Below are 26,201 nucleotides of genomic sequence, written 5' to 3'. Positions count from 1 at the left end.
TATTTCCGAGGAAACGAAACCGCCGGTGACTAATTTGCAACCGATTCTCCGAGCTCCGTCGGATTGTTCGTTTTCTCAAGAAGTATTCGATGGTAAACGGCTGCCGCGACACGACTGCGTCGTAAAAACCGTATCTAAGCGAAACTCCCGCTGTTCTCGCACAATTAAACCTTACGCGTTTGTCTGCCGACTGTATAAATACACGTCTTTTTTTCACGCGCGCGTGTTTTTACTTGTTTCCGGCTTTCCAAGCACCCTTCGGCCGCTTTCGCAGGCCGAGCATTTACCGTCGACGGAGCGTAGAAAACGGAGTGTCTAATGTAGCGTGCCTAATCGGGCTCGCATTATTGGGGAATCACCGACGATATACGCAGAGACGTATCTTGACAGTGTAAATATGCTACAAATTAATGTTCTCTGGCGGCCCAAGGCTGTTCATGCTCCCACGGAACGTACTTCACGAAGCGTCCTCGTTCGTAGGTATTGAACAGAGAGCGCATAATAGCGAGTGAACAACGTTAAATTCCGGATAAAACGATTTATAGCTATAAGAAAGGGGGGCTTAATATAGGGGCTTGGTAATAGGGCGTCGGTATATTTCGATAATGTGATAATACATTTAAATGTTTAATAAATTGTAATATTTTTATTGCGTGGAATTATTCATAACCACGGAAAAATATTACAATACGTGCTTTACGAGTAGAAGAATAAATTACAATAAAAATAGCTTTATTTTAATCAAACAATTTATATGGCTTATAAAAAGTATCGAATTTATATACATTATATACATTTATATGCCAATGAATTGCTCGTACCCATACAATTATTTTGATGTTTATAAATATTACGATAATTTTGAAATATTATTGATACAATTATTCATTTGAATATAATTTGATTACTCATAAAATGTGATGTAGGTACTCTGTAAAATGCCAATAAAAGCTTTACGTTGATACAAATTTCTGCACAATGACGATTAAAAATTTTCCTTACTTATTTGTATTTCATATGATTAAAGAATGATCCATATTGGTTAAAAATGTTTTAAATTATATTTTTATGGTTACTCTACCTAATTTATTTATTTGTAATTATAAAAAGAAATATAATAGCAAATATAAATTTAATATATACGCATTATATATTATATAAAAATGAAGGAAGTATGAAAATATGCATTCAATAATATTCGTCATTTTAAACGAGACATCGCGAAGACCGCCGTTAATTTTCTCACGCGACACTGGCACTGCTGCCATACGAATTACAAGACTCGTTTAGGATGTGACATATGGCTTTGACGAACGGTTTCCGAGAAAACAGAAACTCTTTCCACACAGCGCATTTGCACCCTTCCTTTCACCGCGAAGAAAGGTTCGCCAGAAATAACCGGTGAACGATTTAAAACCGTGCTAGGAAGAATGACGTTTACGACTGTTTTCGTAGTGACGGATCACTCGTGGAGAGGGTGGACGCGGACAAAAGTAACGACGCTGTCATTCTGTATCGTATAGATAAAAATTTATTGGGCTCGCAACGCGTGCAGTTTGTACAATTATAGTCTCGTGCGCTACACACATATGTTAATTATATACATATACACGAGATTCTTTCGTCTAAGCGCGATTCGTATACTCGCATCGATAAACGCGTATGCACACGGCTTAAAAATATATTATGTACAAAAATACAAAAGAGAAAAAAGGTGGGAAGGTATTGGCACACTCGAAACACACTCATATATAGGCAAGCAAAGCGCGTATCACATATGGCTCATCAGAGATTCGCCGTTTCACCACCGGCAGTACAGGTTTCCGAAAATGGGACTGGCGTTGCACGATGACGTATCGTGCTCGCCGGTTTTGGTAATCATGGTTGACACAGGTCGAACGAGCGCCAAACACACGGCGCAATAAAGGGAGTTCAGTCTTAACTTTTACAATATGAATAATTCACGCGATTTTTACATGCTGTGCTTATTTACTACACCTGTTTGATGTTTTGAGAACGTATCGCTTAGAAATATACATATATTCCTGCGTGACTAAAATTTTAGAATTTTTTTTTATATGAAAATTATTTTGCAACAGTAAAATTCTATTCTAAATTCAGTTTTGACTGGCAGTTACTTCTTAAGCGATCCACTTAATTACACAGTTTTGAAGCGAAAATTGATGTATATTTACATTACATTAGAATCTATCATATCTATACAGACTGCTATCAAAATGTTTAAATTATACGAGGACCTAAGTACTAGAATGATATATACACACGTTCCTATCTTGAGAAGTCTCAATAGGATTCCTTGGATAAAAATTTTGATATGTTTAAAAATTCAATGGAGACAACTTAATAGCAAAGTTCAGTCCTATGTACTTTACAGCCAGTGAGCACGCTCAATTAAACATATCGCGTTAATTGAGTGTGAAAATCTTGTAGACAAACAATCAATTGACTAAACGTTGGCCTCTCCTCCGCTGACATCGCCCAACAATACGCCATCACTGCGAACAGCTCGTCCGGACAGTTTATCGGTTGTGCCAACCTGTATCCCTCTCGGAGATAGGATGCCATCTCAAATGGATCCACTTCTCCATAAGGCTGTTGTGCCAACGTCGTTAGCTCCCACAATAAAACACCAAATGCCCACTAAAATTTTATAAAATATGATGAAAATAACACAATATAACATACATCATTTTAAAATAGTCATTATCGCCGTATAAACGTTTAACACTATATATATAAACTGTGAATATAGAATAAAGACTTTAATTAAAACTTTGATTTATCAAAAAATAAAAGCATCAAGGAGGAAATATCAGATAAATTGGAAAATATTTGATATTCATTCTATATAGTATTTTTAATTTTTATCATTATTCTACAGTATTTTAATTTTTATTCCATTCTTTCTATAATATTTTGAACTCGTAAATGTTACTTACCACGTCAGAAGCTGTAGTGAAGGTCTTATTGAGTAAACTTTCTATCGCTAGCCACTTGATAGGGCGATTTTCGTTATCGCCAAGGCAGTGATAATCCTGTGGGAACAGATCTCTAGCCAAAGCGTTATCCGTAATCTGTACTCTTAAGTCATCGTCCACCCTGAAAGATAAAAATCGGTGAACTTGGGATGACGGTCGTGTCGGAGAAGCACAGATCACGCGATTTCATTACCGCATCGTTATAAATACTTTCCCCGAATGGAAGTCAGGCAAAGATACCAGCAATTAAAGCCTTACGGTAACACCGGTTATTAAGTCTACGCGCAATTAATTCGGTAACGAGACGTAACGGACTTTATTGTACAGCCATATAAAATCCGAAGCCGACCGAGCTATATTAAAAGCGATGTATCTTCAGCAGTAAAAATTTTAGAGGCACTCAAGGATTTATAAAACGAGTAAATTAACTTATCTAATAGAACCAATGTAAAATATATTTAGTAGATATATTTATGCTTTAAAAGAGGTCTACATCGTACACCTCGAAAAAGCTTGTAATGATTTATTGTTCTTACTTATTGTTCTTACTTACACGCAATTTCTGGCAGCCAAGTCTCTATGAACGAGCCTTTTTCTGTGAAGATATTGTACACCTTTCGCAGCTTGGAGTGCCATTTCAACCACTTCTTGCGTGGTAAGAGCCCTCGGAGGTCCTTCGTTACTATACTTGCATCTTAATAAAAATCTCTTCATATTTCTGTAGCCTGTGTGTGGGTACAACAGAAAAGGCGCGCCTCGGTCTTCAATGGAAACACCGAGAACCGGAAGTAACGCTGGATGACTTAGTCCGTACAGAGCAAAACCTTCTCGCAATAAAAGAGCCACCTTTTCAAAACAAAAAAAAAATATTTAAATGTATCATCTTGGCCACACATTTTAAAAAAGAGACTTATCTCTTCGTAATATAAATAAGATATTCTGTTTTTTAATAAGATAATATGAGAGAGATTATAAAATAGCTAATATACGCGTTTATTTTATATTTCTATATTGATAATTATAATTATATTATTAATTATAAATATACAATTATAATTATCCCCAAGAGCGTGGTTTGAAAGAATCATTTCAAATTAACCTACTTGCGATTGGGATGCGTGCTCGGCAGCAGTTTTCACCAACACGTCCTTCGAGGATGAAGCGCCTTCTTCGTGGTAACTGCCTCTATACACGCGCCCAAATGTTCCCTCCAATTCAATACTGAGGAGGCGCACCCTGCATCTGTAATGCGAGGAAGATTAATTTTTTCGTTCAATTCTACAATTTTTCACCTATTTCTGCGGTATTAGATATTTATAAGTAAATAAAAAAAGATTTATTTTTATGACGTTTGTTGTCACAGATAAATAATCTATCTCCGAAAATTGATTGTCAGACAATCGGGTCCCATATAATAATGTTATTCAATATTTTTTCTTAACTTAATCCAATTAATTTTGTTGAAAACGTGATAATCACCTTTGCACAGTGATTTCCTGAATTCTTTCGTGAAGTTCTCTGTTAGGACGATCATCCAGTCTTCTATAAGACGATCCCGACGCAGCGGAGGTAGGTGGAGGTGTTTCCGGTGATAAAAAAGTTTGTGCAGGCCCCACTCCGGTGCCTCTTTCCATGCTGCACGCTGAACTGAGTCCTCTGGATTCCCTGCAATTCACAAATCTTATATAATACATATATATATTCAAAAATTTACTTAACTACTCGGTTCTCTTTAATGATACGTTTCACTTACTGTAGAGGATCTCGATGTCTCCTGGTCTTCTTATCGCGCACATAGTAGGCAATAATCAAAACGATGATAATCGCCAAAAACGCACCCGCGCAGCCAATCCCCACGTAGAAAAGCTGACCGCCAGAAGTGGAGTTAGAGGCAGCAACGAGGACCTCCTCGGGCTCGGTGTAACTCTCTTTCTTCATACAAATTTTTTTTCGCTTGAACTCCAAAGTGGTGGTGTTCTTCCTCGGTAGCGAGACATTTATTCGGAGACTGAAGTCAACCTCTACGTTGTAGGGCCCGCAATGCAACGACAAAGCCCACGTTTGCACATCACCGACGGGTATCTCGCCAACTTCGGAAATGTTCAGGGAACTGCTCAGCACCGAAGGATTGCTGATGTCCACAGACATCGTATATGGCAGCTGAAAGCATCGAGAATTTCACTTTTATCTTATTAATTCTGACTATAAGATATTCTTAACTTGCGAAAGACTAGAAAGTTGGAAATCTTTGCAAAAAGAAGAACGTTGCAAAAAGAATATACCAATTAATAAAAACGTATGTCATATAGTCAATCCACACGCTCGCCGAATGATCAAAGTGTAGTGTAGAACGAAGCGACCGACGAAAGGCTTGAGAAAAGGAGCGCGCACACGAGCGTTCGATAAGTACGGATCTTAATTGTAACTCTTGCAAAGGATACGCAAAACAGACGGAACAATGTCGGAGGTTTGGCCGGCTACCGCCCCGTCATAATCTCAAGAACGTTGAACTATAATCTCGAGCGTACCGGCCATTCTCGGAAGACAATTTGTGCTCAGCGAGAGCAAAGCGAGTCCGGAGGACTCGCGAAAACAAGAGTGGAAAGAAAACGGCGAGATGGGGGAGGACGAGGGGATGGAAGGCCGGTAGAAGGAAGCGAGGCTAGGCGATGCAGAAGCAGCGAGCGAGCGAGCTCGCAGCTGATTACTAGCTCGCAGTGATGATCGGTTCTCGGCCGGCCACGAGGAGAGTACCTCGTCAACTTGCCGGCTTGTCGCTACTGCTATCTGACGCTCTCCTGCGGTCTTTTACGGCCACGAAGACCGTGGCTGCCGCACTATGTGGCTAGCCAGGCAGTGTTTCTTCTAAATGGACTAGCGGATTTCCAGTTAAGAATTTAAATTGACGAGAGATGAGAGATTTTTTGTGATACCCTGATTCTCAATATATTTTAGCGAGCAACGTTCTTGAGATATGATATAAAATACGAACATAAAGATATAATAATTATTTTATTTAATAATGGTTGAGAGAATATAAGAAAAAGAAATATACGTAATTGCAGCAATTAAGATATAAAACGTACTTCATCATCTGCGCTTTTTTTTGCACAGTAAATACTGTATAATTGCTTATGACAGATGGCACGACAACGACATTGTGATGGATGGGACATCCTTGAAAAATGTCTTTGCGCGGTTAGGCTATCTTTGTACTTTCACAAAGGACGTCAATTTTTATACAGCTTCGGAAAAAATACCCATATACCGCGCGCGACTCGCACAATGCAGCTCCTCCTGTAAGTCTCGTTAATTTTCAAATCCGCCATATGCTTCATCCTCAATACGGAACGACGTTGCGTGATGCGCGAGCGTAGGAAAATTGCTATACCGCGCGCGCTATACAAATACCCACGCAGCAAACGTCCGCGATCGAAATTGAATGCGCGCTGCCTGGCGCGCAACGCCGCCGCCAGCAGGAGGATTCCCCTGATAATTCGACGTGTACGGCGTCGCATCCAGAAACCGCTTTATCGCGGCACAATTCCCGCAGGTTTGACGGACAGGCGCTGGTTTAAGTACCATTCAAGCCACTCGGTTTTGCCGCGGAGGTGACGGATGTCTTTGCGTCGCTCGTCAGTCTTCCTCATCTCCTTTTTCAGCCCTCTCCTTCTTTCCTCCTCTCCAGCCCAGTTGTCTGCTGTATCCCGAGACAACTGGAAGAAGTGGATGGACCACTTTGTCCCGCTCCTGGATCCGTCCTTTTTTTCCGCGCATCGTCGACGAGTCAATCGGACACCCCGCCGCATTCTGCCTACTTTTCGCCGCCACTTTGTCAATGTACCACGGATGTCGACGGCGAGCAGCGGGCAGAGAAGTGGTTTGCGAGGATTCGCCGATGACTCATGAACGAGAGAAAGAGAGACGGTCTCTGGTTTCGATTTTATATCCCCGCATGAATATGCAGCTGCGCGATTCTCACCGTCATAACTATCGCGCGATGTGTCTGCCGCGTCGTTACATTACGAGTAACATAAAATTAATTCGCGCGGTAGGATGCCCGTTGGTTATTTATTCGGGACGAAAAGTAGGAGAAGTCGATCGGTGGAATCTTAGTATTAACGAACGCGTACGATGAAAATAAAAGAGAGAATTCGCACCGATGCGAGAAACACGAAGAGGAAATACGAGCTTTAATTAAAACATGAAAGAAATCCAAGATAATTAATTGTTGTCTGATAAACGAATACATCACGTAATTTCCATCGTGCTTCACTAACGAAGCATATTGAACGTTGCATATTTCATTTGTTCTTTTGAACTGAGAAGGCTACGCCATCGCGAGCGCGCTGAGAACCTGAAAAACTGAAAGGTACGATATGCCTCGATAATCCCAATAAGTACGGCCGCGCCATAAGGACACGATAGAAACGCGAATAAAGATCGGCTAAAGGTCTCGAATGGCTGGACGAATGGTGTGATCGGTGAACCCTGAAAAACGCTGAGGTTTGTCGGATGAAAGGAGAGACCCGTCGTCTCTCAAGTGTCTTACGTGCGGTGACGCGAATTCCTACGTTAACGAGCAATTTCAGCATTTCTCAGCCGCGGGCGACTTTAATCCCGGCGAAGAAACTCAAAGAGACGCGGGAGGAATGGCTGAAAAGTCAGAGAAACGTAAATAAGAGACGTAGAAGGCACTCGCCGAGAACATTGTGCACGTAAATATCTCGCGCATGGATAATTCTTCCAAGTACTATTCCTTTAAACCCTTTTGCTCTTGCGCAACACCTTAACCGGGAACGTCTCAACAAAAAGTCGGAGACGTTTTTTGCTCTAAATATTTCGTGATTAACTCGTTTTAAAATCAAATTGCTGCTTTATGAGAGTCATCCGGTACAATTAATGCAAATTAAAGTCAGCCTTTCGAGGTACACTGCCCGACACTTTCATTACTGTCTTTACTACTAACGGCTTTTCACGACGCAGTCTGTACAATTATGCGCCAGCGTTAAAATATTAATGTCCATATATTATTTTATTGCACGAACTTACCGGTCTACCAGCGAGATTTTCCCACGTGAAGTGGAGCCTGTGAATCTGCGCTAATACAGGAACGACGAACTTCATAGCATATTCGTTTACGGCGCCTTCTCTGACGTAAAATAATTCTCCGTTCAATCCTGAAAAATACATAAATTTATCTTTTATTTGACACAGAAGAAAAGAATCTATATAAAAATATTCAAATTCTTCATGTTTATAAAAGAATTAACTTGCAAATTATTTTTTCATAGAAATTGATACAATATATTTGTAAATCTTTGGAATTTACCAAATTAATAGCGTGACTTGTTGTGCTTAACACGAAAGAAATATTTATTTGTTTGTAGATTTTTACCCTCCCCATGCATAAGAAATTATCTGATTACGAGTGGATGACTCATTCCGTTCCACTCATGTTACAATTAACATAGCGTGAGTTTATTCCACAAATCTGCGTATCGTGTGACACCAGCATTAAAAATGTCTATGCGCGTCGTATTTCAAGGGTCACGAAAACTTGACAAATATATTTAAAAGTAAAACTATATGGGGGACGGCACAGAAATTATTACCTCAACAAGATTTAAATTAATATTTATGATAAAAAATATAAACGTTTTAAAATAAAATAGAAAAATAAAGACAGAATAATGTAACATATATACTAACGCGTTGATCAACATTCTTCGAATTAAATTCTTTAAAAGATAAAAGACTTGTTTGCCTAAATTATCCTTAAACACAGAAATAATTAACACCTGCGGAGATAAAACGTACTTTGTACACAGAACAACAGATTGCCGCGTGATGCGCATTCGCTTCGCTAAATTTTCGCCCATCCCATTCGGACCCACGCTTAGCACATATTATGCTACCGGACGACTCAACCGAAGCGAAGGTTGGCGTGCGGGAGCTGCAAGGTTACGTGGGCGAGCTATAGCGAAGGTGGAGTATCGGGTGAGTAAAGAAGGAGAATCTGCCGTGGAAGGGACCGGGACATGGGCACACGTCGTGTTCTCCCTCGACGAGGGCCTATCCTTTGCGGTTGTATCTGATAGCGTGCTTAACGAGGCACGAGTTGGATTTTTAAGTCACCCGAAGACAATGTAGCCGCGCTGCCCCCACGGTCGTGTCTTTGCCTTCGGTTCGCCTGGGCTCGTTCGGCCTGCGTCTCCCTGCTTCGTTCTTTTCTGTAGCCCTACGGCCTTTACCGGTTTTCTGCATCAGATATCGTATACATACGACCTCAGTACCGGTCGTTTTTGCGGCCGCGCTGCGCCGTGCGGGGTAAAAAGGACGAAAAACGATCCCGCGTGGTGTTCCTTTAGAAATATTTATTGAGAAACCTACGAATCTCTCCGTTGGTTTCTACCTGCTTCGAAAATCGATTTTTCCCGAATATCAGAAGTGACATGAAAGAATAAGCCAATAGAGGCAGGTGCGCTTAATGCCTTTGAATGGCCAATATCGGCGAATGCAGTGTTTGTTGTTATTTCCTTTCACAGAAATTCGCTGCTTTACGAATAATATATGAATCGATTCACAAGGATAAAGATCTCTAACGGATAATAATTAATTGCGCCTCGGTACGTTTCTGTTAGATAATCCAATTCGCGCGATACATTCCCCGTAGGGAGTCTTTCACGGTCGTTAATCCGGCGCAGTCCACTCCATTCCCGCGCGTTGGAAGGTAAAGCGTAATCCTTCCAGTATCTAACATAACTTCACCTCGTCATCATCTCTACCCATCATCGTCGACGACGCTCCGACTATGACCTCGTTACCCGCGGTTTGCCTCCGCCGCCTCTTATCTATATAGTCAAGAAGGGTGGCAGCAACCTCTTTGGCACTCTTCCCGTGCGATTATGCGGGAACTTTGTAAGCGGGTGGAAGCAGGTCGTCGGGTACCAAAGATCCTTTGATGTCTGCTATGCCTACTGCGAGCATGAGAGCTAGAAAGCGACGAAAGGGACGTGCGAGCTGGCGCGGGAAGGATAAGGAGAGGTTCAAAGAGGAAAAAAGCCCTTTCAGTAAAGGCGTCGACCCTTGCAACTGCTGCCAGGCACAATTGTCACGAGGGATTGTGCGGGACTATAGGCACCTTTTTTTCACATAAATTGCACCTACCGTTCACTGTCCACCGTCCACCGACTACCGACCGTATCTGTTGAATCGAATACGGAATTATTACCACTTTCACAAGCCACGATGGTAGATAAGAAACGGAAAGAATTCTTGGACCACTGTTGAATTTAGCCGGTCCGTTCGCGCGCGGATAAAGATCTAGGATCTCTTTGGGGTATTTTGAAGAAAAAGTACAACTAAGTCGTTATATTTTAATATATATATATATAAACGTATACATATATAAATATATTATCTAACTTATTAATAATATATAAGCAGAATTAATATATAAGGGTTTTTTTCATAATAATAAGCGAGAAAAAAATAGCGCGTTATTAAAAAAATTATTAATAATTCTATAGCTTGAGTAATAAAATTCCGATATTCTTGAAAAATTAATTAAAATTGAGAATTATTTATTTTCCAATGAGACAGGATTTTTAAAATTGTATTTGATTGTATGATAATTAATTCAGTGAAAACGACTTCAAAGTAATTTGAATAAAATAAAATTATGATGAGTCGCGCATTAAAAATCAAAATTCAAGAATTCTATTTCAAGAATTTTTAGATTGCATCACTATCAGATTCCAAAATTGCAATTATATTATTCCAACTCGTGAAGACACTTTCTTGAGCGCGCAATCGCATAGAAAGAACTCGTAACGTTAAAGATTAAAATGAGAGAAGCAAGAAAGAAACGGAACAGATAAATGACAGATAAAAAGGCTATTCTGAACTTCATAGAAGTACGATATCTTGAATACTTCAAAATATTTGAAGGGAGCCAGCGCTACGGTACAGTCTCCAGCTTGCCCAACTACTGTCTGGAGACGCAATAATTCTAAAGAAGTACTTTTTACTCCCCTCGAAAGAGCCGAATAGGTATGAAAGAAAAATGCTGCCAGGTACGAGTGCAGCCGGAGAAATTTCACACGCCACGGTATTCTGCGCTGTCAAAATACGGCATTGAGCCACGTTGATGAGTAGAGGTCGCCGAATAATAGAGCGGATACTACGGGTGAGAATAAGACGTTTAAGACAGTGAAGTACTATTAGAAGGAATAAACCATGCGATCTTTGAAGTACTCCGAGAAGATCGAAAAGAGAGACTCCACAAAAAATGATTCTTTGAAGTAACTGCGGCTTAATAATAAAACCTTGTTACAATATGTATATAAAATTGAATAATGTAATTTACAATTACAATTGCATTTATCTTTTTAAATATTTACAATGATGACGTAACATGTAAATCAACACAAATCTGCAAAGAATTAAAAAACAGGCAAAGAAAATGTATATACGTAATACGCGGTCTCTTTTATACACATTTTATGACCAAATTTCCTAAAGAAATCCAGAATTTTTCTTTATTATTTAATAAAGAAAAATTCTGAATTTTTTTCTAAGCGCTGCGCTATCTTGAACGCGTCAGATATATCAGTTGCAAGACACACAAATAGAGAACGCGCTTGTGTGAGCCGAAATATGAAAATGAATAAAACGAGCGGATGCGTGCATAGTGCGAGGGCGCGAAACCAACCGCGAAATTTTGCGGTTCGACGTGTCCTCCGCTGTCAAAATATGGTATTGAATGAAGTTGACGGGCGCAGCTTCAAGACTGGTCGAATGAAAGGCCGAAGCGGGGCCCCAGTGCAGAATCGCCTTCAACGGGGTCTGCCACCGACGGGGATCAAGAAGGGATGGGAGGTTCTGGGTCAGAAACCCAACACCTTCCGAATATGAAATCCGGTACGGGTATAACGAGATCCTCTCGTGGTGAGGTTCTTAAAAGCGGAGACCCAAGAAGCAAAGACGGACGAGAAAGAGGGAGAATCGAAAGAGAGGGAAATGCAGAAGACGGAGGCGAAGGTTCGGAGGAACAGGAAATATTGGATTCACGCGACGCCTACTCACAATGCGGCTTGCGCGATTTTCGGTCGATTCCCGTTCCATGCCGTCGCGTCTCGTGCATCAATAGCGTGAAACGACAGGTCGCCATGGAGAATACTGGGATCTCGAATAGGTCTACTATTCGAGTGTAATGAGATTATGGAGGAATTTATTCCTAACAAGTAAAATGAAATCCGCGTTTTATGGGGAAAGACCAGATTTTCAAAAGAAATTATTATTTCAACACTGGAACTTATCTGATATCCTGTCTTTGGTTTTTTTTTTTTAATTTCGTAATCGATTAAAGCATGCATCATTTTACGTACACAGAAATGTCTATTTTGCAGCATCGATCGATTCTGTTTCGCACGGGGGTGGCTCGCAATTCTATTCATCACGCGCGTCGTGACGGGAGGAGCAATAAATCTCGATATTCCGAATCTGAACGCGAAGCCGCTGCAGGCGCGCGTTCGGCGTGCGACGAGCGCAAAGGCGCGCTGTGATTTACGACAAATTCCGCCCTCCGCGTAAAGTCCGAAATTTTCTGAGGAAAATCCGGCGTGTTAACGTGCTCCAAAAATGATCCGCGAGCGAGGTTAACGACCAGATCAGCGCCAGCTGGCATATACCCGCCGATATCTCGGCTCGCTGCTTCGAGAGATCTAATAACGCGTTCGCGTCTGGTATGCGTGCGCGTACGCCGCGTGTGTACACGCAATTTCACGTACACGGGCGCGCGCGCGTACGTGTTGCTGCTGCCGCAGCACGAGATATTTTTCACTTTCACCATCACGAGCAAACGACGTGGGCGTCTATACACAGGGTGACTCAGATGCCACGCCCTTTCTCCTGATTACGGATCTTTTATCCGAGCTCGAAATAAATTTTCTCATATAAATATCGATATTCAATATTAAACCCCTTTACAATCGAATAAATCAAATTTTTATTAGAGCGAGTCTCGTTTTATTATTTGATTATATTGGTAAAATTGTATGCCCATCTATATCATAGTTATTATATATGTATGTCCACGTGACTGCTGATGATGTTTTGATATTTAAAGTACATAATCCTCTTCGTGTTTATTCTTTTTAAAGAACATATACGTGAATTCTGAGACATTCCGCGTACCTGAGGCGCACACGCATCGTGGCCACATATCGCGACTCCCTCATCCACGTGCGAGCCGAGTGCATATATATAATGCAGGAGGCTGGCTGCTTAGCATATATCGAACGGCCTCCCTCCCTCTGTGCCGACAGGGGTCTCCTGAATAACCCATAAGTTCTGGACAAGTCCTGAGCGTCGTTTGTACACTCTCTCCTGCTGCCTTCCTTACCACCTCCTCGGTCAACGTCGAGTCCTCCTCTGTCTTTTAGCCCGCTCCCCGCTGTCTCCCCCATCTGCTTTCTCTTACTCCCTGAGCTCTTCTCCTCGGGCCATAGGTTAAATCCAGGAAGGCGTAACTTCGCGCGACATCAGTTATAATTCACTCCGGAATAACGTTAAAGAAGAGCAAAGATAGGCAAGACAGGAGAGAGAGAGAGAGAGAGAGAGAGAGAGAGAGAGAGAGAGAGAGAGAGAGAGAGAGAGAGAGAGAGAGAGAGAGAGAGAAAGCGAGACCGAGGGGCGAACCGCAGCTAAGCTGCCGTTTCTATAGGGCCGCTCGACGGGCCTCACAAAGTTCCAACGCTGCTTTACGATCTCCGGAAGGATTAAGGAAAAGTCATCCGGCAGTCGTATTCCTTTACTTTGAAATCTGGTTCGTCGATTGTAATGCATCGACGGATTTATAAGGTTGCGTGAGAAAAATAGGATGGCGCATGAATGCTTCATCGGCAAACTTATATATTTACATTTTTATTATTTACTAAACTATTTTTGATGATCACGAAACAAAATTTAACTACCCCAGGAAAAAACTCTATTGACAATATATTTCTGCAACGGTTTTTATGTACGTATTTATTTTACGCATCCGTGCATAAAATATAGCCAAAATATGAAGGTTGCGAGTACCTATACATTTTTTTTTACGTTTTAGTGAATATACGCACATTCTGTAAACGTTATTCATCATCAAACCGCGAGTCATCCATTATGATCAGAAGTCCATTCTTACTCTGTGGTTACATTCAGAAGTGGCAAGTATTCCCGAACAAAGCGCATCGCGGCGTGGAATAAACTCCGAATGGATCCTGCGAGCGATGCATCATGCATAACGACCGCAGTTTAGGTTTATTTGTCGAGGGGAGAGAATAGTAGCGAAACAGGAACCAAAGTAAACGTCGCCGGGCAAGGACGTGATTCTGGCACATTGGGAGCTAAAATAATATTGTTCGCGAAGCTGGCACCCTCCTCGTGGCGGCGATTGCTCGAGATGCGACTGCACGATACGTCGTTATATCGGACACCAGCCACGATCGTCGGGGCGACTAAACAGGGGTTGACAGATGGGTGGGTTGATTGAGATGTCGTCGGTGTTAACGACATATGGCAGCACTAGCTGGCAATCAGGACTCGGACATGAAGAGGATTACGCGACGACTGGATCTATCACGACAGTGGAATCCACTGTCTCGCTCTCGCTCTCTTTCTCTGCCGTAACACGTTCGTGCACAACGCGAGATCGAGGAAGCTCGTTAAGGCCAGGCCCGCGAGGACGTCGAGTCGAAGAAACGATCCGCGTGATCCTTTTAGATCCGTTTCAGACGGCTTTCTTCGGATTTAATCCTTCGAGTTGTCAACCGCATCACGTCGTACAATTATTCTGGTTCATTTCCTAATTGCGTATCTGTAGCGAATATTCTTCATTTCTTTGAAATCCTTTCTTTTTGGTACAATTTTATTACCTGTATTTTTTGAGTCGTAATCTTTTGTTATAGCATTATTCATTATAAATGATCGATTGTGGGCGATATGATTTATACAATTCGTTCGTAAAAGTTATTTCGATTTTCATGAATTTAATATGAGCGGAATACATGAGGTATATGTTACTCTTACATATAAAAAAATTGCGAGTATTAAAATTTAAATTAATGTCTATAATCAGTGAGTAATAATCAAATTTTTTTTACATAATATTGATCGATATTAAATATTCTTAAATCGCGATATGTAAATCAAAGATTTAAATTACTTGAGTTATAAGTTACTTTCTAAAACACATTCCACCTTTTCTTTTTTCGTATTTCGCGTCAGAAATGAGCGTCTTTGACGGTTGGAAAAAACTGACCTAAAGATACATGTGTTTCGCGAACATCTCCCTTCGCAGCGTCTCTAGAGGAATCAATCTTCCCAAAGGATTCTCCGCTGGCAGTATGGAGCGATTGTCAAGCGCGATTTATCACTGCAGTCTGTCAGGGGACAACTCCTACGCCTTAAAAAAAAGAAAACGAGAGAGGAAGAGAGAGAGAGAGAGAGAGAGAGAGAGAGAGAGAGAGAGAGAGAGAGAGAGAGAGAGAGAACACGAGAGGTAGACGTAAAAAGCGGACACTGTCCCCCGCTGTGGGATCCGAAGAGAACCCCGGAGTGGATCCCAAGCCCCAATGTGATGGCATCTCTAAGCTACAGGCTCCAAAATTTTAAAGTTGCTTACCGGCGCGGCGTGTTCCTCTTCCTGGCGCCGATGGGCCGATAAGACCCGAGGGACACGCTTCGAATTCCGTCTGCTGTCATGAGAATGACATAGAACACGACAGGACACTCGAAATGCAAAACCCTGATGGTAGTGCACGAACTGCCCGACGAGTTCTACTTTTTATGGTAACGCGCGATGGTTCGATAAGTCATCTGAAGAATTGCTCGAACGCAACGCGACTTCGATGAAGAACAAGAAAAACGTTAATACCAAAATGAACTTCGAGACTCGATAACAGTCTACGCTAAATCATAATCCTCTTACAGGCAGTTATTAAAGCGAACGTCAAGATGCAATATTCGGATAAGAATAAACGTGAACTTCGAGATCGTGCGCGATGTTTATATTACGGCTTACTTTGATCTGAGCTTGTCGTCTCAAAGAGAGATACGAAAGAGAAATCATTTCGGTTTCTAGAAAATAAAGATATATTATGAAGTTTCTTTTTTCACGAGCCTGAAGCGGACGGCTATTGCTTAGGGTCTTGGCACATAGAAAAACTGAAGCAGTAAAACGTTAGCAGTAAGAAAATCAACAGTCCGGATTTGCTACCGCTTACGTTATGCCTTAAATTCTTGGCTGTGATTGGCTGATTTGCTTACGTTTTACTGCTTAAGTTTTTTTTGTGTGCCATGGCCCTTAGGGACCCCATTTGTCAAAAACTGTTTGTGAGCGCGAGAAAGCAGGTTCGCGTTCTTACTTGCCGAGTCACCCTCCATAAGGGCCGATGATCCGTGGAATAGACGTTAGAAAAATATTTTCTCCCAGGCAGGGTTGTGGTGTTAGTACCGAAGCGAATGCGCTAGAGGATAAGGGAGTACGTTCGAGAGGACCAGGACGATGGAGCGAAATGCTGGAATCACGTTCTTATATTGAACTCGAGAAGGGGCCACGTACCCACCGGATCTTTCGAGTGTTTTCCACGGAGGACCAGGAGAGACGGCGACTCATCTTCGAATGCTCGTTAAGATCCTGTCACTCAGGGCTCGCTTGGATGGAGGCTGCAGTGGTCTCGCGCGCGCGAACGAGGATTAAAAGATTCCCCGCGAGGATAACAGCGAGAAATTGATGGCTATTGCCGTCGGTGCGGAGCAATGAACGAAATGTAGACAACTCGCAGATAGAGGAACGAACGTTGCGACTCTCAATTAATTGAAAAATAAGGTTGAATAATCATGCGAATTCTTTAAAATCTAAACTAATAGACCTATCTTTTTACTTTCGGACATTTATTGCCTCTTCTTGATAAATAAATAAATACCACAGTTCAATAATAATTTTTCAAATTTGTTAATTTAGAATGATACGAGCGACGCGACGTATCAAATATAAAAATCTTTAATCGCGGGAATGTATATGTATAATTTCGTGCAATTCGGTTTAACATACCGTGATATAAAAATGCAGCAGTTTTAATTATTTCCAGCATGCTTTTAGCTTTGCGCAGCATAACGATGCGAGATCAAAGAATCACAGAGAGAGAAAGAGAGAAGAGATAGAGAAAGAGAGAGAGAGAGAGAGAGAGAGAGAGAGAGAGAGAGAGAGAGAGAGAGAGGGAGAGAGAGAGAGAGAGAGAGAGAGAGAGAGAGAGAGAGAGAGAGAGAGAGAGAGAGAGAGAGAGAGAGCATATCTTGCATTTCGAGAAATAGAAAATGGGTCGGTCTAACAGAGCTTCGACAAATATCCTGTACGAATGCGGACTTCTGTGCCTTCCGCGATAATTCTCAAGAGAGAAGATTCTCTCTAACAATAAGAGCATTGGCAGGGAATTGGGGTGCACTCGTTTCACCCCACGTCTTTGAAAACCCTCGGGGCAAATGAGGTCTTTGAGAAAGTCGATTCCAATATACTATGATTCGATTGAAGATACTAATTTCACACAATTACGAATTATATCGTAATTGTGTGTTACGAAAGATTGCAATTTGGAAGGATTATTTGGCAAGTGACGTTAGAAATAAATATTTGTATGCAATGTGTTTTTGGATAACGTCAAATTTTATGTACAACATTTGTACAACAATATGCAACAACACACAATCTGTAATACTATTAAATAACAGTAATACTTTTAAAAATTGCAGAATAGATTATTTAGTAAAACTTGAAAGAATTTTTTAGAATAAATTTATTATAATTAAGTTGAAGTAATTAAAGAGAAATAACATATTGTGAAGAAACAAGATCATATTGAGGCGATTTCCTTTGAAGGAAATCCACGTTTTCTGTGAAAGAAAAGTGCAATTGCGCATTTGGGAATTGGCAAAATCCCGCTTATCAAAGCTTTCCGCCTCGGCTCTGTGAGAAAGATAACACATGTCGCCAAAGAAAATCGAGACTCGACAAATCATGTGTGCAGGTTGTTTTTTTTCTTCCCAAGGATTTCCTCCTTTTGTCCCAAAATAAACAAAAACGCAAGAGACTGCCGAGACTGCGTTGTCCCATCTTCCCCTCTCTCTCTCTCTCTCTCTCTCTCTCTCTCTCTATCTCTCTCTCTCTCTCTCTCTCTCTTTCTCTCCCCCTCTCTCTCTCTCCCCCCTCTCTCTCTCTCTCTCTCTCCTGGTTTCTCTTTCTCCTCGGAAGAAAATCCACGGGGGTTCCGTTCCTTCTGCCTACATCTCATGTAAATGTCCCACTCATACAGCGACAGACGTGGCCCTGACGGCGTACGTTGCGTTGGACGATGCCGAACGAGCGAACGAGCCCGCGCGCACACACAAGTGAAAACTTAAGGCGCGGATCTTAACGAGGAGCCGAAGATTGATGCTAACACGGGCGCAGCATCCACCCGGGCCCCGGTCCATTCTGAAATTGTACACGCACGTTTCCTGTCCACCCCTCTCTCGTACCTCATCACTCTCTGTCGTTCGCGCGCATAGGTAGATAGATGTATCGCCCGGCGTCATCGTTGCACGTCCCCCTTTCGCTCCTCGCGCGGCGCATTGATCATTATAAATCTGTACTCTCTTGCGTTCTCTTGCTCCCACGCGTTTCTCAGGCGAAAATGGGTCTCATCGACCATCACGATATTTATCGCTACCGGTCACCGGCGCGGTCTCTTGTCGCGGATCCATCGACTCACCCGCGATTAATGCGTGTCGTTATCACGAGGCACGCATCAACGGCGAGCCACACCAATCCCTACGCCATTGTACGAGCATAAACGTTTTCACGGGGCCCTGGTCGGAGCCTTTGAAGCGGCCCTACTCCACGGGTAACATCAAGATGGGCCTGTCAGGCCCTAACTAGCTAAGGTCGAGTCCAAGCCGGACTCACACGAACGAAGAGATGCCCTTCGGGCCGAGTGTATGCTGTTTTCGTGTTTTGACACGGCCTTCTGACGGGTGACGCTCGTTCAAATCGGTGTATTTGTGGTATTTGTCGTGCTATTAATTTTGTAAACAAATATAACATTGTTCCATTGCACTGCAAATAAATTTAGACACCGATAAGTCAAATAGTAGAATTTACTTGATTAAATAATCACAAAAAGATGACCGGTTTTAGGTAGACTTGATTTTTCCATTACCTATTACATTTTACTATGTTATTGTATAAATTAAAAATAATATTTAGTTATTGAATAAACCTTCACACATACCTATAAATAATTTAGCTAAAACAATATTTCTCTAACACACAACGTATAAAGTATCAAAAAATAATTTTTTTAGAGAGTATAGTGTGTTGAAAATTATTTAAAATAAATTAGTCTTGTAAAAACGATATGCTCCTACGAGAAAGAGTACAATCCCAAAGCTGTTAAGTCCGAGCAATACAACGTGAAATGGAAAGACGAGAACGGTAATATCGAATTGAATTTATAGTGGGCGAAGCGTCTTATTAAACAGGACAGAAAGTCAATCCGAATGGAAGGCGCAAAATTATGCCGCAACAAAATAATACGGTCGACATATTAAAACGACGGTACGAAAACGGCTGAGAAGCCCGAGTAAAATAATGGATATTTGGAACGGAATAAATGGAAATGAAAGTATCCTTCCTGACGCCTGCGACGACGACGAACACGGCGAGTAACACGATCGCGAGAATCGATCGGCGATTAAACGTAATTTACTTCGCGCCTTGAGCAGCGTGAAATCGGAGAAGGAAGAATGTAACTTGGTACCGGTGAAATTCCGACTTATCTTATCCAAGTTAATGCTATACGATCCCCACGGAGTGGTAGCGGACATATATACGCGCCGGGTCCCGCCGCGGCCGCTTCCAGATAAGTCCCAAATTTTAAGACCGTGTCTTTGCCACCTGCGTACCACTTGCGGCGCAATTTATCGTCCGCTATTACGGCCGGGAATTTATATACGACGGCTTCTCATATTCAATACCGCCGAGGTTGTTCTTCCTCCTCGTTGCCGATTATGCGCAGGTAACCGTTCGGAACGTGCACGATCGAGATCGATTTCTTCGACCGCGGTTGATCGTGGGGAGAACGGACGAAAGAAACAGGAAACTCTATAGCGAACACGGAAACTGGAAACCGCCTTGTTCCACGGGGTTTGGAAATCTCGGGATCCATATGGACTGCGGAGCAAGAGCCGTTTTGAAATCGGTATATCGAGGGGTCCATCTGAGGGGCTGGTCTTCTACCTTGGTACTCCGGGACTAAACGAGAAAGCGATAAAAAGGAGTAGGTATGAAAAAAAGGCAGAGGAGAGGGAACCGGGGAGGGAAAGAAGAAGAGGAAGAGAGAGAGAGAGAGAGAGAGAGAGAGAGAGAGAGAGAGAGAGAAGCGCGACCAGCGCGACCCTTGCGAGAACAAAACGAAAAGGAGTGACTGTCGATTATTCGGTGTCTAAACAAACTAGAGCCGGTCCTGCAAGCGCGGCGCGGCGCGGCGCGGCGCGGCGCCCCACGCCGCCGTCGCTTAACAAGGACCTCGTTATAATATTTTATTACGCCTCTCGTATATTATAATGCCACGCTGCGCCGCGCGGTTTCCTGCGGACGAGAGGTCGAGGTAGCTTTCGCGCAGTCATGTAGTCGTAAGGAAATTTACTGCTATATGTTTCGTAGAAGGAATTGGGTACCCACACACACACACGCACGCACACACATACACACACACACACACACACACACACACACACATTTTGACTGAGACGCGGCCCATCGTGATCGACGAAGCCATGATTGAAAACGCCAGTGGAATGACTTATCACGTTGTCAGTCGCGGATCCGCATATATTGACGAGAGTGTGTATCTTGCTTTCGAGTCGCTTCGGCATCGGCTCGACCGAGTATGCAAGTTTCAGACATCGCGCTTTTCGAACTCCACGCGTGAACCTCGAAGAATGCGACTCCACCCGGCTAGAACGTCTATTAATATCTATTTACATTAAATCGGTCGCGCCACGTTTTCCTTGCCGATTCTATTAACGTCGACGTTACAAAGTGTGCTGTTCGCGCACTGTCGACACATCTTTTGCAATAGTTTATGACGTCTTTGAATACAGAGATATTGATGCAGATATATTTAAATATAGTATCTTTTCACTAGCCTCTTAATTTTTATCGTTTTGACAACTGAAACTCATGAAGGTTCTTTAAACAATCGAGATTATTGAGAATTAAAGACTAATTAGTTTCTTTGTTATTTATTTCCACTTGAAATTTAGTTTTTGCAAGAGTAATATATAAATCCCTAATTTTTTAATTAAACCTCAAACATTTAAATAAAGGTATTTATTTTGCAGAAAATTTACGATGATTTAAATTATCACTACATAATAACCGTACTACGTATAAAGCAGTGCTGATAGTACTATCTTGATAATTCCGTCATTTAATTCTGCAGAGTTTATTACGGAGTTTATGGTTTGTCGAACGTTTTGTGCTGCAATGAGGTCAATGAGATTGTTATGACAGATACTAATACGCAGAGTTACAATAAACGATGTGGCCAATTGCAATTTCATGCGCAGCCATAAATCTTTATCTTTAATTACAACGCATCATTTGCGCGTGATTTAAAACGCTCAACGATCGCGCCTCTGATGCTCCTCGCGTTGCAATAAATTATTGAAGTGGAAACAAAATATAGCCGGCCGTATAACCGCTCGTTTTGCGTTATTGCGGTTACGCCCGTTTTTTTTCTCTCTCGCAATATTACAATTGTGCAACTTTACTAGATATGTCGCCGAATCATAAGCATTACAATTACCATAAAGCATTACATTTATAAATCATTATCAATATTCTAACGTTAAAATTTTTACACATATTTTAACAAAAAGAGCATGCTTGATCGTAATTCTCTGTTGAGTGCAAATTTTAATTTTACTCATGAAATTTTGTTCTTTCGAATGGAGTACGATGCATGTTCAATTCAACTGCTCATCACGTTTATCCAGCTTGCACGCGGCGAGATTCCAATTGCGTTTCCGCGTGTAGTCGGCACGTCATCGACGACTCCGACGCGTGCGAAACGTGCTCGAAACGCCGCCGATCGAGAGGCGAAACGTGCAATCCCACGCGCGAACGAACGCACTTCCCTCGAGGGCGGTCCCGAACGGGTTCAGGTGTCGCGGGGTCCGCGCGTCACCCCGTATCCCCGTCCGTACCCCACGGATAAGAAGCAACGAAGCGAATGCTTTTCGCGGTCCAACGGCCCGAAAACGAATTACCCTCCGTCGTGAAAGTTATCGAAGAAATATTGGTAAGTCCACGCCCGCCGCGCCTCTCGAGGCCCCCATTCGTGTTTCCGGCGCGACGATTCCCGTGCGTCGGGCTGAGCAACGATTTCTGATTAACGTGGCCCACGAATGAAATCCGACTGAGAGCGCGCGGTGGCGATAAAGAGGATCGAAAGCGTGAGAATGGAACAGCCGGATAGATCGGAAGAGGAAATGGCTTTATATCGCGCTCGATGGGTGGCAATGTAAGATTACATATGAAGAACGGAGCGCGACATTTATTCTTTGTAAGCGCACCCTTTTAAGGCGCATTATATAAAACTCTGTTACGCGCAGCTTGAACGCGTATTACCGTAATTCCTTCCATCAGCTATTGTTTCGACCACAAATGTATTTCTATGTTAACGGTATCCACAGATTTTTTGCGTATATTCCAACAATACATTTTTCCTCCGGATAAAGTTGATATTAATGTATATAAATACAGTTTTTTAACATTTATTTTAAAAATTTATTTATTTATTATATATTTGGCAATTTTTTTTATATATATATTATATTCGGCAAAAAAATTTATTTTGCCGAAGAGTGCAAAAATATATTCAGAGTTATAATGAATTGAAGAATAATAGACAAACTCGCTAACGTTACCTGATATCGATGCCTCGTATCCGTAATAGGATTTATAAAAGTAAGAATTACGTGAAAAATTAGCGTTGTTTAATGAATCAATTCCTCGTGAAAGCGAGACGATAATGGAAAAGCAGATTAATGTTCGACAAGTAAAAAGTTTTTTCTAATCGTCTTTCAGGTATTTCGGTTGGTGTTAGATGGCTCTTGTGGCTATAAATAGCTTCGAATTATCTCGCAACAATTCACAGAATGTCTGATACAACGACTGTCCGTAATATCGCGGCGAACATTTCAACGCTTTACCGTGCCGCTATTGACATTCGCTGATTATATGCATCGCGACGCGCGGTATGTTTCAATTACGGCGTGCGGTTAATGAAACAACTGCGCGTACGATGATGACGATTATTCATCGGATAGTTCGGAGCTTGGCGTATAAGCTTTATTGACGGACGATTATTTAACGTCCAACGCTCAATTGCAACGCGCACTAAGCGTTCGTCGTTGTAGTTTTGGGGATAAACTTTCAACAATAGCTTCGTTTCTCGATATAATAGACGCGCAGGGATTTAAAAAAAGGCGGATCCCCACTGTTACCAGTTACCTCATCGCAATAGCCGTGTTTGCCGCAACACCGCTCGTTCGAATTAAATCACTATCGATAATACGCCGTTAACAGCCCTATCTGATAATTGCGCGTGCTGCGTCGAGAATAACCACAAAGTGGAAAACGATCGCTTTAAAAGGGAATTCCGATACGAGATATGCGTGACGGCCAATTTTCCTGTTCTCAAGTCGCCCCTAACCGGATTTATACCTGAAATTATACCGGTTTCCGCGTACCCGAAGTTATTACCGTGCAGCACAGAAATGAGGGACGAATGAAGTGCGAGTTTTGCTCTCATTGAAGGAATACGATTAACACGTAACCTCGGAAGAAATTGATGTTATTATATATACTTATACACTAAAATGCAGTTCTGGATTCATTGAGATCTAGTCTAGAGATAGCTCGTTGAATATAATAATTTTTTGCGGATATTTTTATTTAGAGCCCTTTATTTTTTCACGCCACGTTACCTGGTACGACAAGATCGTGCGCCACAGACTATAAAATTAGATAGACATATGATTTATGTCTATCTATTACTAACATTTACACGGTGTTTTTCTCGATACAGTATAAAACATATTTTTAATCCTTGCGTTATAAGAAAAATAAGACGCGCAAAGAAGATACGCTAATTTAACGCACATGTAAACGATGTTTAAAATAGCGCAAAGGATACAAGAAAACACAATCCAAACTCAACGTTCAAAAATAACAAACGGCATCAGCAATGCGCAAATAGTCGGGAGAAGGTAATAGTGTCTAAAGCATGAACTCTTCGTTTTGAGTTTGTTTGTATGGCAATTTAAAAAAGTCCGAATTTATTCTCTTTGTCTAAAAGAAAAGGTTATCTCTTTGTATCATGTTGTTGCATGTTAACGTATCTTTGAAAATTCGTAAATTTTAAAAATCGCTTGCTTTCAATTTTTTAACCCTGATGTAGAAAGATTTACTTGCGTCAAAATTTGATATTAAGTCTTATATCATTTTGGAGTATATTGAACTTTGTGTTTTACTGCACAGACAGTGGCACGATTGTCTTTTTTTTTTTGCTCTTTCGTTAGATATTACTGTTTTCCACGGACGGAGACGAGATAAGTTTAAAGTTATGCGTTGAAAGAAACTGCATACAAAAGCACATGCATGTATATCGCAGTGAAACTTCTCTTATATTGTCGCCCCAACAATAATGCTCCATGGCAACTTATCTCGTTCTCTAAACTTTTAAATTGAATCTAAATATTAAATGTTAATAATGCTTGATGCATCTCTGAATAGCCTGATATTATTCAACAGACGTAACTTTTTAAGGAATTATTTTGCAATTTTTGCGAATTGATTTCCACTCTATAAACGCGTATATATAATAATCGAAATGAATCAGGAAAGTTAATGTTATCGCAGAAACATTTATTATCGCTTCAATTTACATATTCTTCCTCTTTCTCTCTCTCTCTTTCTCTCAACAAATCACTTCAATTAATTTATAAAAATATATAAAAACGTACGTAAGAGTAAGAATAAAAGAAAAAGCAAGATCTTTATCGGAGCATTGTTGCATTCACGGGTCTTCGTTAAACGGAGTAGCCAGAGAACAATAACCGGCGAAACGGCTGAACGAACGTCGGCCTCCTACTCTCGCCTCTACATTGCCCCTACGAGTCTTACGAAGATCAACAGAAGTGTCTTACCCAGTAGCCTGCGAACCTCCGCGTAGCTGAGGAAGAGATTGAAGTAGCTCGCGGCTGGCCGCGCGACGACCAAAAGCAGCAGTATCACAAGTCGCCAGAGCATCGTGGCCGCCACGTGACGTTTGTACTCTCGTGTGCGTGTATTGTTATTTACGGCCGCACGGCACGCGAGAACACCCGCACAATACTCGTTACGCGCCGTTCATATTTCGCGCGATGCAAATCGGCGACGCGGGGGGTAGTCAGCAACACCCGCGTGTGCACGTGACGCCCTTTTCCTTCTTTCGGTCGCGTGCGATTCCGCGCGAAAACGCGCGCCGGTCCCCGGCACCCGTTTGACAGCTCGCGCACGGCACGCGCGTTATATATCCGACGCAAGGGGCACTCCCACACGCGAGGAACGCGCGTTCGAGGCCGCCTCGATGCCCCGATGTTCCGCGACGCGTGTCGGGAGACGCGCGTACGACGAAATCGACAGGACGGTGCGGCGGCGACACGGAATGGTGCGAGCGGAGCGGAACGCGCTCATGGAGAGCGCGCGGCGTGCCTGCCTCGTGAAAGCCACAACCAGTTGTGTGCTACCATCGCCATGCCATGGGTCGTCTGGGGTCGGAGTCGGAGCAGGCCTATCTGCCGAGAGCGACCGAGCACGGCCGAGGCTTGCCGAGGTCCACCTACGAGGGAACCCAACGATGGTCGTGGGTCCACGACCAGGAGATCGAACGAACGGCCGCGCTCCAACGAGACCGGAATTGAATTTAAAATTCACCGACGGGCGATATCGCGCGAGCGCAGAGTCGGCTTAGCTCCGCGCTATAAGCGCGACCCTCTTCTATTGTTTGCGACTTGACTCAATTTACGTTACTCCGGGCGACAGGTTAGCGGGGAAAAAATTTAATACTC

The 26,201-nt window shown here is 42.2% G+C and overlaps 1 protein-coding gene across 3 annotated transcripts; it reads right to left on the bottom strand.

The window, feature by feature from the left end:
* Positions 1–407: 407 nt before the first annotated feature.
* On the bottom strand, positions 408–25,869 carry Dnt (tyrosine-protein kinase Dnt). 3 transcript variants are annotated; one of them, XM_077402305.1, is made up of 8 exons: positions 25,299–25,869; positions 8,052–8,179; positions 4,753–5,159; positions 4,479–4,679; positions 4,103–4,241; positions 3,553–3,845; positions 2,961–3,120; positions 408–2,661 (listed from the first exon to the last, which is right to left on the bottom strand). In XM_077402305.1, exons 1-8 carry the CDS (start codon positions 25,399–25,401, stop codon positions 2,413–2,415), a joined length of 1,680 nt encoding a protein of 559 aa, XP_077258431.1. In that variant the 5' UTR covers positions 25,402–25,869; the 3' UTR covers positions 408–2,412. The 3 variants fall into 3 exon arrangements, with proteins under 3 accessions (XP_077258431.1, XP_077258432.1, XP_077258433.1); XM_077402306.1 differs by having other exon boundaries at positions 4,479–4,664; positions 25,299–25,867; XM_077402307.1 differs by lacking the exon at positions 25,299–25,869 and adding an exon at positions 15,307–15,456.
* Positions 25,870–26,201: the final 332 nt, after the last annotated feature.

Source organism: Temnothorax americanus, unplaced genomic scaffold (genome assembly GCF_048541705.1).
Source record: "Temnothorax americanus isolate GAGA-0224 unplaced genomic scaffold, ASM4854170v1 Scaffold15, whole genome shotgun sequence".
Lineage (NCBI taxonomy): Eukaryota > Metazoa > Arthropoda > Insecta > Hymenoptera > Formicidae > Temnothorax > Temnothorax americanus.
This window is presented reverse-complemented; position numbering and strand designations above follow the sequence as displayed.